The sequence below is a fragment of the Protobothrops mucrosquamatus genome, unplaced genomic scaffold (assembly GCF_001527695.2).
Source record: "Protobothrops mucrosquamatus isolate PMUCROS unplaced genomic scaffold, P.Mucros_1.0 scaffold197, whole genome shotgun sequence".
NCBI classification, from domain to species: domain Eukaryota; kingdom Metazoa; phylum Chordata; class Lepidosauria; order Squamata; family Viperidae; genus Protobothrops; species Protobothrops mucrosquamatus.
In genome coordinates, this window is record NW_015386553.1 from 780,586 (window position 1) to 797,006 (window position 16,421).

At 37.3% G+C, this 16,421-nt stretch overlaps 1 protein-coding gene across 1 annotated transcript in view; it reads right to left on the minus strand.

Moving 5' to 3' along the window:
- Positions 1-14,946, minus strand: part of BRWD1 (bromodomain and WD repeat domain containing 1) — a 70,873-nt gene extending 55,927 nt beyond the window's left edge. The window contains exons 1-11 of the mRNA XM_015813807.1: positions 14,727-14,946; positions 14,435-14,493; positions 14,281-14,310; positions 14,057-14,116; positions 11,861-12,011; positions 5,396-5,494; positions 4,547-4,707; positions 2,493-2,714; positions 1,137-1,237; positions 787-857; positions 255-355 (exon numbers count right to left, since the gene is read on the minus strand). Of these exons, the coding sequence (XP_015669293.1) occupies positions 255-355; positions 787-857; positions 1,137-1,237; positions 2,493-2,714; positions 4,547-4,707; positions 5,396-5,494; positions 11,861-12,011; positions 14,057-14,116; positions 14,281-14,310; positions 14,435-14,493; positions 14,727-14,880 (1,209 nt within the window). The 5' untranslated portion in view covers positions 14,881-14,946. The remainder of the gene's footprint in view (positions 1-254; positions 356-786; positions 858-1,136; positions 1,238-2,492; positions 2,715-4,546; positions 4,708-5,395; positions 5,495-11,860; positions 12,012-14,056; positions 14,117-14,280; positions 14,311-14,434; positions 14,494-14,726) is intronic.
- Positions 14,947-16,421: the final 1,475 nt, after the last annotated feature.

Here is a 16,421-nt window from a genome sequence, read left to right on the forward strand (position 1 = left end):
ACATTTTGGGCATCAGGGCCAGTTCCATGGAGAATGGTTTTTCCATGGACCTGAGGAAGCATGGTTTCGTGCTGCCTGCATCCTGTGGATGGGGCTTCACTTGTTTGCTCGGCCCATTTTCTGGCATGCTACAGACCAGGATCAGTCCACCGACCAAGGGTTGGAGACTCCTGATTTAGACTATAAACAGTCATAAATCTTTCTTTTATATAAAAATGTGAATTTATGGCAAACTTTAATATTACATTACTTACAGCATGGCTCTCTAGTTCTGCAATTTTTTCAGGAGTTTCAGAACCAAAATAATATATTCTGATAACATGGTCAGTACTTCCAGTTACCAAAAACATTCCACCTAAAAAAAAATAAGAAATTGCTTAAAACAATGAAAGGAAACAAATGCAAATTATGGACTGGAACCAGAATAAATTGGATTATTTCTAAGGAAGTTGATGGGTTCATTAACCAATCTATCCTGATTGTAATAGGTCCTTTTAAGCTAACTTGAACTGTATCTAATCCATTTCTACAGATTTGGAAATATTTTTTCAAGTCTTTAGTGAAAAACTGTCAGTTATTCTAAGAACACCTGGACTATTCATTATCCAATTTGCATATATCTACACAAAGTGTACAGAGTTCAAACAATTATTACAATACTAAGAAAAATAGTACCTAATTTGGGCACAGAAAATAATTGATTCCTTTAATAGTATTTTCTGAGATTGGATAAGTATAAAAGTGACTAGTACAAACACATTCAGCTTTAGTAGTTCATATACTTACCAACGCTAAAAGAAGAACAAAGCATCTGAACTCCAGGTCTAGGTTTTTCTATGAATTTCAATGGCCTGTTACTTCAAAGACAACAAGAATTACTTGCATGTATGTAGCACTATAAATTGTATGGAGATTTTATATTAACAGTTCATAAAAATAAATTCCTATTTCCAAAGTATTCAGAAATCTCTATATTACAAAAAAATAGCTTTTCTTTACTTCCTTTTGTAGCAATAAGGTTCTTTTTTATATTCTGTAATAAAAATTACAGAGTATTCATTTTCTTATTGAAAAGTAAAAGTAAATCTGACAAACCAAACATGCTATTTATCACAAAAATCAACATAGATACATACTTAAATTTCATGGATGTGATATCCCACTGCCAAAAGCACACTGTTCCATCTACACCTGTGGATGCCATATATCTCATTGAACCTTTGACTAATGGGCTGAACTGTAAAATAACCAGTCATAGCATGTTATAGATAGATAGACAGACAAAATGTTTTGAATTAATGTTAGAAATTCCAGCATTTCTGTCAGTGTACAAATTTCCATGTTCTATTCCTTAGCTAAATATAATTTATATACTCCATCTCTAAAAACATTCAAAACTAAAAAATAGTGATATAATTTATTAACACACTACAGCAAATAAGATCTACAATCACACATATGCTCAGTAGGCTCACATATTCTGCCACTGTCATAATGGAGCTGGTCTTAGTTGCATGTGATACTACACATTTAAATTTGGAGTTCTATCTTATGACACTCTGTAATACTGTAGCTGCTTCACTTGTCCAAAACTATGTAAAATGTTCTTATTTAACAGTGAAATCAATGCTTACTTTCTAATGATACGATGGTTTCTATCAGCCTATCTGAGGACTAGGAAATGGTTTCCTTCTTATACTATGAAGACTCTCAAAATCTATTCAAGAGAATTGAATATTCTAGAGCAAGGGTGTCAAACTGCTGGCCTGCGGGCCAGTTGCATCATGCAGAGGCTGCACCACTCCAGCTCCGGCAATGCAAAAAAAGTTGCGATACGTTGCGACACGTCATGTGACACGGCAAGCTTGACACCCGTATTCTAGAGCATAGCTGAGGTATCACAACAGAGGTGCAGTAAGAGGATAGAAACTTCATCACCAGTATTTTCAATAAGCAGATCTTTATTCTAAAAAAGTAATGTTCAGCACAAAATCAGCCAATAGTTCTATTCGGATGTTCCAAACTGGTATTTATTTTTTTATATCCTGCCTTTATTATTTTTTTATAAATAACGCAAGGCAGCAAACATACCTATTTCTCCTTCTATTTTCTCCACAACCACCATCTTGTGAGATGAACTGGGCTGAGAGTGAGTGACTGGACATGATGACACCAGAACTCACGATCTCCTGGTTTCTAACTTGGTACCTTAACCACTAGACCAAATTTTCTGTCTTATTTTAATGGATTTGGTGGTCTATAAATATAATTTTAAACATTTGCAAATACCATGATTTCAGTCAAATTAAACATGCAACAAGGAAAACACATCATCTTCACAGACATCATTAATTATACAACTGCAACTTTCTGATAATTACAAATTTAGAAACACACAAAGTAAAGATCCGAAATGTACTATAAAAAGCAATTTTAAAAAATAGTTTTTCAATATGTGTTAACAAGAATATATAACTAAATGAAGAATTTACTTGCAAAGATGTAATTGATCCCGTGTGTCCTTGCAAAACGGCAATTGGGGCACATGTTCTAAGACACCAAATTCTGATAATTTTATCACAACTACCAGCTGCAATCATTGTGTTCTCAAAGTTCACAGCCATATCAGAGATCTCTGCTGAATGGCCTCTTAGGGTAGCTAATAACCGACCATTATGTGTGGACCAAATTTTTACCAAGCAGTCATCTGATCCCTGAATAAAAACAAAAGTTAATTAGCATCTAATCATCACTTCAATTTACATGTGTCACAGGAATATATATAAAGTTATTCCCAAATGCAGTTTAATATAATGATTTGTAATATTCTACACATAAGACTGTCTTGAAATAAGAAAATACATTTGAGTAACAGATAAAATGAACATCTACTGATTTGGCCACACATTGTGTTAAGCCATAATGTGGTCTTTCAAGTTCAGGATGTTTGTAAATACATCACTGTAGTTTGTACAGTTTATAATTTAGCTTTATTTAAATGACAGTATAGATGTTTCATGATATACTTCAAAATGTAAACTTAACAGTCTGTAGTTGGCTATCCTAATTACAATTTAAGTTTAATAGGCTGATATAATAAATAAATAAACACAAAGGGTAACTAATGGATCAATATATTGCCATTGTGATATTTAATTTAGCAGACTAATATATTTTCTAATAATATATTTTTAACATTTTTACAATTATTCTCAGTGCTATTGTTTCCTTAGCTCTGCCTTATCTTAATTTCTTAGAGAATGTAAAAGCAAAGCATTTCTTAACAGAAGAGAAGCTTGCAACAATAAAATGTTCTATTCACAGCTACCTCTGTTTTACAGCCATACAATCCAAATTAATTATCAGTTTCAGAATGAGCTATAAAATAAACATAGAAAATATGTTTTTAAATAGGACTTGGTGAAATTAACAATTAAATTTTGAATCCTATGCCTCTCAAGCAGCTTAGGTTTGAGAATGGACATAAAGAATTATCATACAGTATTATTTGCTTCTTATACCAGGTATTGCATATGCAGTAAAACCTCCCTTTAATGGATCATTTCAAGAAAAGCGGAACTGTCCAATAAAGCTGAATGTTTGTTAAATCTGAAATTGCACAATTGATGTAATTAATAAAATTACAAAATTGATATTTTTGTAATTTGTATTAACAAAATTACAGAAATATGCACATGGACATAAATGCATCCATTACATTATTAAACAAATTACATTCACTGATGTAAATTGCATCAATTGTCTGGACAGACTTCAAAAAATAATGGAAATTTCAGAGCTGAAGCCTAAATTCAAATCTGGTCCATTGTACCCAAACTTGGTTAAACAGAAACACATTTAAATCAAGATTTCACGATATTAATAAAAATGAGTGACTCTACTCTAAAATGATTTGACAGATCTGGATTTCAGTCAAGATGGTTATGGATGCTTTCTTCCTGTCTCAATATCCACCAATACAAATTCTGATATCTGGCATACTTCCTGTTTCACTGAAATCTTCTAGTCTTTAACATATTTTTAAGTCACTTTACCAGAAAATGTATATTTCACCTTAGTCTGTATTAAATTAAATACCAAATACCAACTAGACCAGAATTTCAATTTCAGCAATTACCTAATATAATTGCTAGAGTTCACTTTTCTCCATTTTCTATTAAATTCCAAACATACAACTTTAACAACAAACTTATCTCCACCTGTTTCCAATGATCTTTGCTCATCCTATGAGGTCCAATAAGGCTCCCTCTATGAAACAATGCTATCCAATGGGATCCAGGAGAACATCAGAACCCCCAAGAGTTGGATGATATTGATTTTGCTGGCCTTTCAAAAGGCATTAAAGACCCAGCTTTTTCATCAAGTATAGGATCCAGATATTGGATGAGCTCATTTTGCTCTGTGCACATGTGTATGTTTTTGATTGCTTTTAATAATTATTTTATTGTATTTGTTAGTCATCAAGAACTCTATATCTATCAGGCAATCATATACGTTTATCAAATAAATAAATAAATAAACTCACAGTGAATATCCTATGTCCAGTCCTATCAAATGCTACACAATATACTGCAGAAAGATGACCAAGAATCCGTCTATGCATCTTTATATGTTGGTACATATTTTCTGGGAATGAACAACTGTATCGTGTACATCCAGTCAACTGTTTTGCATAATTTAATTCCACTAAAACAGGAAAAAATTATGTAAGGTTTTTTAAAAAGGGAAAAGGTAATGCTCAGATTATGTTATATTTAAGATATCTGATCAATGGTTATATAGGCTGCAATAACTATTATGGAAAAAACAAAGTTCTCTTGTAACGGGTTATATCTTCATCTATCTAGCTTGACACTGGTTACTCTGAATGACATTATGTCTCATTTTTATTTGAATTGTATGAACAGATCTCCTGCATACAAAGCATGTATACAACAATTGAGCAATAGCCTTATCTCAAAAAGCTGCTTAGCGAGAAATCAAGTCAAAGCAATTATAAGCTCTTCAATTGGACAAGGGGAATTCTTGAGTTTGGCAGCTACATTCTCTCCTAGGTTGTTATAACTCTAAGATGAAAGGTGGGGGAATTAATTAAGTAGAAAATTTTGCTGGTTCTGGTTTCAGGTTTCGGAGCAAGGAGTAACAGAGAAGTTAACAGATAATGTGAAAGTACAAAACATGCAGCTTTCTGTAAATTTTTCCAGTAATTTTTAACTTAAGATTATTCATATCAAGTGTACCTTTCTAATATTTTGAAATCTAATCATTGTAATTACATTACTTAATTAAACATTTCAGTAAGATAAACAGCATGCATTTTTAGAAGTAAAAAAAAAACTGTGAGCATGGGATATTAATTTAAAAAATCACTTACTTAGACTTGGTTTTCTGCCACAGTTAATAGGTATTTCAGGTGGTCTTCCTCTGTGAAGGGCAGCAATACCTGAGCCTTTCCAATTTGTATATTTGCAATCTGCAAAAGTGTATTTTAGTTGTACAAAACCTGTTAAAAAAACTGTTCAAGTGCAGTCACCAAAGAGACACCAAAGCTCATTTCAAAAATGTCTTCAGAGCTTTGCAATAATATACCTTTTTACATATAAAATATTCTATATATCATATGAGGATTTTATGAATTTAAAAACGTGTGTAACCTATAGGCTAAATGTAAAAAGTATTTCAAATTCAATCTTCTTTAAAAATAGCCTACTTAACGCAGTATTTTCACATTTGAATTAACAACCTCTATAAATGACTAAAAGACTGCTAGGCTCATGGGAAAAATATTTTATGGTAATCATTATAATTATGCCTAATAAATCTGTCATTACACTAAGACTGCAAATATTTACAAGATTTAAGTCAATTCCAAGATTTAACTCAATCCTGGTTACTAGCAATATCCACTGGAGTTATCTTATGTCTTTTAATGCTCTATCTCAGTGATGGCGAACCTTTTAGAGACCGAGTGCCCAAAAACTGGCTCCACCCCCTGCCCCGCCCCCACCCCACCTGCCCGCAGGGCCACTCACTGCCTCCAGGGCCCACCGATCGCCCCGCAGCACCATGGCAGCCACGCCCTCTGCCCACGCCCCGCAGCATCAACTGTGCGATGGGGCATGAGGGCATAGACTTGTCTACACTGCCTGGCTGCCATATCCTTGACTGCACTGTTCCGTGTGGGCCGCGCTCGGGGGTGACCCTTCTCCAGGAGGGCTGCTGGTGAGGAGGGTGTCACGGGGGGAGGCAAGGCTGGGGCAACGGCACTTGTGCCCACAGAGAGGGCTCCGAGTGCCGCCCCTGGCACCCGTGCCATAGGTTCACCACCACTGCGCTATCTCAATTTTTAAACCATATTTACTCTTGTTACACATAAGCATTTTCCATTGTATGAAAACAACTGTCAGTCCTTAACTGCATCTAAGGAGACAGACATGCATGTGAAAATGAACTGAAAGAGAATTTTGGGACTGACAGCTATAGTACCTTTCTGCTTAAAACAGGCTGAGGAAAGATAGAATGTTTGTAATAGGAATAGCAGCAACAATGGAAAGAAACACTCATAAAATAACCATCAAAGTTTTGTTTAACTATAAATTAACTTGGGAAATTAGTTTGGAATCCCTATGTGGGCACAAGAGGGCAAAGTTTTGAAGGCTGTTGAGCCCTATCTATTCTTTGCACCTTGGTGCAAATTGTCAATCTGAGAAGATTCCTGTGTATTAGACTTGAGCAATAAAACAGCTAATTGAACTCTTCATCTGTGGATCTGGTTGTTTGCATCTGACCTCTCAGATACATCACCTTTTCCACCAGAGAACAATTATGGGATAGCAACTGAGGTCCAAGTGGGAGTAGCAGCACACCAAGGAATAATGGATGCTGTGCTATGGAGACAGAATAGAACAGAGAATAAAGTATACAATTTGAGAGCAACAGTACTTCAGCTAGTGCAACAGGTGCAAAAACCTGAGTGGCGGAACCTTCAACTGACTCTCAAGGGTATCCTTAATCTTGAATCTGTTCAAGAGTGTCAGCAGCTCCCAATCATCAAAAACAATGACCCAATTATGGATAATTATCAAAACTTCATGGACAACTTCAGAGGACATTTACGAGATCTGATAATAGTGACAGCTACCCTCCAGATCCATCAGTTTAAACAGAGTAACAGATGGGTCAGGCTGTATGTAGCTGGATTCAAATTAAATCCACAGATCTGGAATAGAACGAAGTAACCCTAACTGCTCGGTATAGACAAGAGCTAAGCACTAAAATCAAGCACTAAAATCACCACCAAGCTGTTAAGACAAGGAGTTCCCCAGAATTTAGACCAGCTTCATCAGCTTTGTGTGATCATCAACGCATGCCTGAAAGAAATTCAGAAAGAACTGAGATCAAAAACTCACTATTCAGTCTTCTCTCCACTCATGCTGACAGAGACAGAGTTGGGGGAAGAGGAAGCCATGCAAATAAGGGTAGCAAAGAGAACAGCAGCTGAAGAAAGACAGAGGTGTGGAGACCTAGCACTCTGCTTTTATTTCAGAGAACCTGGATATACAGTAAGAACCTGCCCAACCAAAGACCCTCAAAGAGAAGAAAGGTCATCCAGCCAGGGTGTGTGAGAACACTGCCCTGAGTGCAGAGTTCAGGCCTGGGGAAATGACAACATGTGAGAGGCTAAATAGGGCTTGACTCCATTTGAATCAAGCTATGTTGTTGAAAATTTGTTACTTTGATTTTATTACTTTTACCCCATGGGTGAGAAGAAATTATCAACAACTGAAGCTTTGCAAATCCTTATAGTTAAGTCTTGCTGCTCCTGTGCAAGTTGAAACAACAGATGGGAATCCTGAAGAGCAGGTCCAATCTCACAGACTACAGTGGCCCCGCAACTAACAATAGCAAAGAATTGCCCCTTTATGTCATGCACTATCTTCACATCCCAATCATATTAGGATCAGTGTGGCTGAGGTTTGACAACCCCGCAATAGATTAGAGGAATTCTGTCTCTTCCCACTCCACCTTGCCAATTCCTTCATGTACAAGCAACTTCCCCTTTGAGACAGAAGAAAGAAAATTCCAAGGACGAAGAGGCAAAGTTACCAACTAAGTACACAGACTTTGTAGATGGGGAAAAAGCCATCAGTCCTTTCCCCACATAAAGACTGCGATTGTGCAACTGATTTGGTCCCAGGGACTAAAATCTTTGCTAAGAACATCCCATGTCAGAAAAAGAATTATCAATTTTGAAACAGTATTTGGGTTCTAATCTGCAAAAAAGGTTTTATTACATCTTCAAAATTGCCTACCCTCTTTGTCCCAAAGAAATAAGACCTAAGTTCTCCAAGCCCAACCAATGAGGTTCCAACCAGTACCATGCATGACTACAAAGCTCTTAATTCGATTACAGTAAGAGATCATTGCAAATTGTGTGCATATTTACCCAGTTGGACCTCCGAAATACATATAACCTTATCAGAGTCAAGAAGGGGCATGAATTTTTGACAGTGTTCAATAACAGGTATGGCAAATTTGAATATGTGGTATTTGAGTTAGTAAATTGTAGAGCTGTGCTTTCTAGATTCATGAACCAATTTTTTTCTGACAAAACTGACATTTTTGTAGCAATTTACATGGCTGATATCCTAATCAAGAGTTCCCCAACCTTTCCGGCTTTGCAGATTGGTGGGGGGGGGGGGAGAGAAGGGATTATTCCACCTGAGCAACTGGCAACATGCAGTTCCATTTGCACAAATGGAGCGTGCGTGTACACCCTCGTCCACTGCTTGTGCACATGGGGATGTGTGCATGCGCTCGTCCATTTCCATGGCCCAGTTGCAAACAGCTCACAGCTTGTTAGTGGGCCACGGCCCAGAGGTTGGGGACTCCTGTCCTAATCTATTCAGAAGATGAAAATATGTATGACCATCATGTGTGTGAAGTCTTAAGTAAACTGAGGGAATAGCACTTCTTTGCTAAATTAGAGAAGTGTGTGCTTGACTTGCAGCTGTTAGATTTCTTCAGTTACTACATTTCCACAGATGGAATCCAAATGGATCCCCAGAAAGTGCATGCAGTGCTCTCATGTCAGGCTCCCCATAATACAAACAACATAAGAGTTTTTTTCGGCCTTGCAAACTTTTACAGAAAGTTTATTCTTAGCTTTGCTCATAAGGTTAAAACCTTATGCTGTTAAAAAAGGGGGGGAGTGTAATTTGCTTGGATGAGAACACAGCAAGCGGCATTTAAAGAATTAAAACAACTCTTTGCACATCGGCCCCTGCTTCAACAGATATACCAAAGAAATGTATTGTATTCCCCTCACAGAATTTTCATAGAATAGTGCTCTGCACACACCGATTGCTATGACTCCCTTTCAAACTTTGTATGGCAGAGACCTGAGTGCATTGTGGGAGGAAGGCTCTGTTCCAGATTTTTTCAAGAACAACTGGCTGCCCAGACCCTATTGAAACAGCAAATTGAACTATCTAAACAGTCTTACAAGGTTGCAGATGCCTATCAGCAGGAAGGACTTGATTGCTGAAGAGAACAAAGTCTGACTCTCTATCAAATTCCTGTTTTCTGCTAGGCCTTCTAAGAAACTTGATACAAAATTCACAAGGCCCTTTAAGGTCCTCCAGCAGATTAATCCTGTAGCCTTTCATTTACAATTATTACCATCTGTGCAAGTCCACCCAGTTTTTCATCGTTGCTAGTCAAAGAAGGCCCTCCTAGCCTTATATGCTCCCAGCACCCATTGGCTCGGCCAGTTATAGTGCATGGTAAGGAAGTCAAAGAAATTTTGGACTCTAGACAAAGGGACATAGATATCATTTGATCCACTGGAAAGGCCACCTAGAATCTGAATGTTTCTAGAAAATGCCAGATGTGAACACCGAACTTGGTGTGGCAATTCCATTAGCATTTTCCCAGAAAAGCCACAGCCTTCCAGGCCTGCACTAGAACCAGCCACGGAATCTGTAAATGAAAAGGTTAATCAAACAGAGTGGACAGGAAGACTAATGGTTGATGAGGCCCAACCGTCCATTTCTGGTATTTACTTCCCAAGGGAGATGAGGGAAGAACAGGCTAATCATCTAGATATTGTCCAGATAGCAGCACCTGCTCTAGTGGATATTCAGACACGGCGATGAAGGATTCCTTTCAACTGGCTTTGCTTCCACCCTCCCAAGTTCCTCAGAACTCAATGAAGACAACATGGAAGAAGGAGAGCGCTACTTTGAGGAGGGATGTCAAGTAGAAGAGATTGGCCGAACCAGGGAAGGACTCAAGAGGGAAAGACTGAGAATATTACATGGAAATAGTCACTATACTAATATGTTCGATTCTCTTACATGTTTTATATATACATATTACTTTTGTATGCTCTTTCTGCTGGCTCTGTCAACTCTACAATGAGCATGGCTGCAGCCATTTTTTTTCTTCTCATTCTGTCGGAACCATGACAGGCTCTTCTCATGAATGGCTTTTAATTTTGGATAAGGAGACATTCCAGTGATTATGTTAATGTTCACTGAGATCCAACCAAGCCAGGCAGCTGAATATCTGCACAAATGTGCTGCTGTTTTCAACCTAACCATGGTTAAAAGTCACACTTCACTGTGCCTTAAAGGGTAATAATTTACAAGAAAGCAAATAATATATTTGATACATTTTTTATACTGAACTCAAGTGATTCAACTACTACAACTGATTTTTTTCATGATACATAAATCAAGATGAATGTGTAATTAAAAATATAAGGTTTTATCAAAAAGGCCTAGTATGGCAGAATGAGATGTAGCAAAATGGCCTCAAAATTTAAGGTTGTTTTTTCATTCTTTTCAGCACTAGGGTAGTTATCACGTAGACACCTGCAGACTTCCTCCCTAATTAAGACATGAAAAGATGGATCTGCTTTTTGATGGAAATACATAAAAGCGCAAGTGTTAGTCAATGAAGGAGGTCATTGGTGTACGCTGGATATTTCTGCTGTTGTCCTTGGGCTGTGTAGACTGGACATACTATGGACAAGGACTAAGAAGTAACAAAGATGAAAAGACAGATGAAAAGTAGAAAGGCTGGTGAAAAATACCAGCATTTGGAAAGATAATCAGATATCAGTAATGACTGGTGCTAGAATTCTAAGAAGCTCTGGGAAAAAAGTTAATTGTACCCTCTGCTCAGTCTTCTCTCTAAGCTAAAAACAAGCCAAGAAGATAACCTCTAAAGGAGAGAGGTTACTCAAGTTAGGATAAGGAACACTTGTGTGAATCACCAATGGCAGGAGAGAAGCAGTTAAGAAACTGAAAAACTCTATGTCATGGTGTCAAACTGCCGGCCCGCAGGCTGGATGCATCATAGCAAAACCCCGCCCACCCCATTGCCGGCAATGGAAAAAAAGTCACGATACGTCAGGACACGTCACATGATGTTGCGAGTTTGACACCCCTGCTCTATGTGGAATGTCTTTACAGTTTGTTAAACTAAGACTATATATTAAAAAATAAGTATATAAGCATATATTAAAAATAAGCACAAATTACTTTTCAAAAAGCATTATAACAAGTAACTATTGCAACAACTTAGAGAACTCTGTGGCTATATGGTCTGTCACTTTTTCTATGCTTCAACACTATGAAATGTTATAAAGAAATGTACTGTATCTTCAGAAGTGTAACATTTCAAGCTGTATAACACTAATAGTTTTGATTAAATTGGTAAGGACATTCATCCTAATTTTGAAAACTAAGATGTGTACTTTTGCATACACCAAGCTCAGAGATATTTGATTAGAATTTAATGAAGAATGCATTATACAAAAATCTTAATATACCTTTTGCTGTTCGCAGCAGGGACTGTTTCCCAGCACCCAACAATGAATTCACTCTTGGAATGCTGGGTGGAATCTCCTTATCCAGTATAGGACCGATTCGCTTGCAAATTTGTAACAAATGATCTGGAGCGACATGTTTGTTAGATAATACCTAACATGAAAACAAGATTAAAAATTAAAGTTAATATAACTCAATTAGGATATTGCTTATATAATCTAAATATTTTAGAAACAATTATTTATCCCTTATTGGAAATACTTGACACCACATATTTTAGCCTTTTAAAAAAGCAACACCATTTCACTATTTACATTATTTCACCCTCTCCCCAAAAGATACTTTAAATTAGATTGCCTATAACAAAATAACTTCAAATTAATTACACAGTTAGTTGCCTTCTATCAGAAATACTCAGAATACATAATAGTAACATAATATCAAAAGCCAACAATGGCTGTTTTTCACAATCATATCTACATAAAATCAAGACCAATCTCTATAATTTGCCCTAAATCTGAACTCTGAAACATCCCAGAGGATACCTCTTCAAGGGCAGAAAACTTTTTTTGATGTGGCACCCTATCTATTAAATCTCTGTCATCACTTCTTTTAATACCTTTCTGACCAAAACTATTTTATTTTTAAAAACTTTTCAATTTCGTAATTTTTACTTCATATGAATGTTTTCCTGATCTGGCACTACCATTTGAGTATCACTGCTGCAATGAAACACCTTAAAGTGTGCACCTTATTTTGCTTTTCATATCAACATGAAGTTAAGTATACTGATCTGGTTTTGAAATAATTTAAGTGTAAAATACCTAATCTCAAGAGAATCTTTTGTGATCAAACAAACCAACTACTGAATTGATTATTCTAGAAACATTTATCTACTATAATAATGTCAGAGGGAGATACAAGAAGAACATTCAGAATTAAGAAGCTATTACATTAATGTAGCGCAATTATTTATTTCTGATATTTCTAATTATAAATTACTAAAACCTGGCAGTTCAGTTTTTATGTACTGTATTTTTCATTGGAAATCCTATAAAGACAAAAAAATCTTTAAATTCTAATATTTTTAAAGTTTCATCATTTTAAAAAAGGCTCATAACTTCAAGAAAAAAATGAAGCCACTGCTAAACCACAGCATACAATAACTGTATTAGCCTCAATATATTACATGAATGCTCAATACAACCAGTGGCATTTCCTTTAAAAACATGGATTTCATAAGAGAATATACTGTGTGGGAGAATTTAATATTTAAACTGTGTATCATTTGGAGGAAAGAAATGGAGAGATAGAAAATGATAAGGATCTTGGCTCCAAACAACTCACTAAGAATCCCCTTCTCCCTGAAAGCTCTAAAATCAGTGCACAAATATTCAGCAAGACTACTAAGCAGCACTTTCTTAAAACAAAGAAACAAAGATCAACTTCTTCAGTACAAACAAAATACAAAATGATCCAGGTTATGAGTGAAAATAAATACATCTTCAAAAGTGAAGAAATTTAAATTAACCATAAATAATAACAATCCCTAAATGTTTATGCAGGGATAGGCAACCTTGGCTCTTTTATGACTCGTGGACTTCAACTCCCAGAATTAATTCTGGGAGTTGAAGTTTATGAGTCATAAAAGAGCCAAGGTTGCCTACCCCTGGTCTATGGAGATTCTCAGTCATCCAGATCATGGTTGTCCCAAAGGTGCTTTTTCAGGAGGCAACTGGACTTTGTTTTTCTTTGAAGACATTTCACTTCTCATCCAAGAAGCTTCTTTAGCAATGACTGGATTCATTCCCCACCATCCAGTCAGAGCTGAAGAAGCTTCTTGGATGAGAAGCAAAATGTCTTCAAAGAAAAACAAGAACTTTGTTTTTGCAATAGTAATCCCTGTTAAACTAAAATTATTTAAGAAATTTCTGAACAAATCAGGAAAAAGGTCTCTTTTCATATTTTCTCATTTTGAAAGACAGAAAGGCAAGAGCATCAAGGATATTTTTTCACAACTCATCCTCTGTGTGTCTCACAAACTCCATCTCCTTTGTGATGACATTTTCAGTTTGCAGTCCCATTTATGGTTTTTGTTGTCTAGCAAAATAACACATCAAAGTAGGATGATTAATAGAGTAATGGTTTTCTTAATAAATGCCCTTTTATAGTTCATTTCTAAACTAACTATATCTCACCAGGTCTTCATAACGTCTGTAATGCTCTTTTCCTTCCCAATCCAATCGTTTAGGAAGCAACTAAAGTTCAAAGGGAAAAAGGGGGACATGAAAAAGACGTTAAAGTTACGATGGATGCCTGCACTAATATCTTTAAAAGGACATGTCTATAAATAAAATCAAGAACTATGAGCAAAATTTGAGGGTCACAAAAGAAAAATAGAATTTCAAAAAGTCAAGCAGACCTGGTATTGTTCCAGTTCTCGCACCAGTACCTGTAGGGAAAGGAAGAACCACATCTTTAAAATCAAAAAACGCGGCTGCTGGCCAAAGCGAGGGGGCCACTCTTTATTTTTTATTGGGGGTAGCCGAGAAGTAGGGCGCCGATTTAGAACTCACCTCGGCTGCTTTTCTACAAGGCCCAGCGTCCAAGAAGCGAGCTATGAGGAAATACAGTTCTGCGGGAGAGAGAGAGAAAGAGAGAGAGATGAATTCAGAGCTGAGCTCAGTTGGAGGAGGGTGAGAGAGGGGAGGGGGTGGGAGATCCCCTTAGGTGACTGTAATTCATAATCGGGAGCACGAGTATAAGATGGCGGCGTCGGAGGTGCAGGGAACTGAGACGTTGGCTTCGTCCGCCTCGCAGATTTGTTTCCCCGTCCCCTTTCGCGACGGCGCTCACTAGTTGTTTTACCTGATTCAATCAGCGACACAGAGAGACCGCCAGCGGCCAAGGCAGAATTGGAGGCCTTCGACCATTCGGCCATTTCCGTAGCGGCCGCTGTCGCCAGATCGAGATTAAGATTCAGCGCTCTGTCTGGCGCGGCGGCCCAGGCCTGGCTCGACATAAACCTGCTAGCGCTCCCCTCCGTTCTTATGTCTATGTATATCTAAGGAGGGACAGCGATCCGGCGCGCGCGCGCGCGCTTTCCTGCGCGCGCCACCCTCAGCCGTTGCGTCTCGGATTCATCTCTTCCAGCCCCGTTGCTGCCATTATTGCTGAGAAACCGCACACGACTGTGACATCAGCTGACCAAGGAGAGGCGGGGAAGACTGACGGGGAAATAGCAGGCTGCAGGAGGGAGCTGAGAAAAGTAGTCCATCTTCTGCAACAAATGAAAACGTCGCCTTAGAAAGATACAATCCTATCCGGGATTGATTGGCTTTTCTTTGCTTTACAGGGTGTAGTGGGATGATCCACTTTGCATAAAGGGACAAACTGAAAATTAACGAACGTGTGTGGCCTAAACGCGGAAGGAGATATAGTTAGTTGCACCACAGGAAACCACTTCAAAGAGGAAGGGAGAGAGCAAAACGAATTGTAACATGAATCGGTGGTGAAACTCATTGTGGCTCGGGAAGGGAGATAGTGGTGTTAAAACGCATTTAAACGTTTTCAAATGCGTAATTGAAAACATTTGGAAATAAGCTTTGTTATGTATAGCTTTATTTCCAGCAATGCAGGAACTGCTCTGACGTTGCGGCGCTTATTCAAGTTGTCTCATTTCTAATAAACTGGTTTATACCAAAATTACTTGCATCGCATATTTCAACAATATAATCCCAAGAAAATCTGCCATACATTATAGCCTAGTTATGCGAAAGTGGTGATTCATCCAGCCCAGCATTTCGCATGATGTACTATGCATGTAAGTTAAATTAGCGGGATGACAATATACAGCCTTGTCCCATCTCTTTCCCTGTTTTGAACCAATTGGTTGTTCATGTCCGGTTCTAATTGTTGTTTCTTGATCTGCATACAGGTGTCTCAAGAGACAGGTATGGTGGTCTGGTACTCCCATCTCTTTAAGAATGTGCCATAGTCTGCTGTGATCTACACAATCAAAGGCTTTAGTATAAGTCAATGAAGCAGAAATTGATGTTTTTCTAGAACTCCCTTGCTTTCTGTATAATCCAGCAAATGTTGGTAATTTAATCTCTAGTGCCTCTGCCTCTTCGAAACTTAGCTTGTACCTCTGGTAGTTCTCAGTTCACATATTGCTGAAGCCTAGTTTATAGGATATTGAGCATGACCTTTCTAGCATGTGGATTTGCTGAGTGGATACATTTTGCACTTTTAGAGTTACAACTGAGCAATGTTAACTATATTTCATTAGTGTGTGCTCTACCCTGTTATAAAACATTAAACTGGGTATGGCTGCTAATGCTCTGACTGTATTTCAACAGACAGAAGCTTCATGTGGAAACAGTTGTAATACCCCAAACTGTAAAACATGTAGCCTTAAAATATTCACATGTGAACTTTAGTAAAAATCACATTTTGATTAAATAAAGTAGGACAAATGGATATTTACAGATGGGACTTACTTGCATTGCAATTATTGACAAGATTAATGAGTGACATTTAAATTTTTAGGTTCTAAAGTCA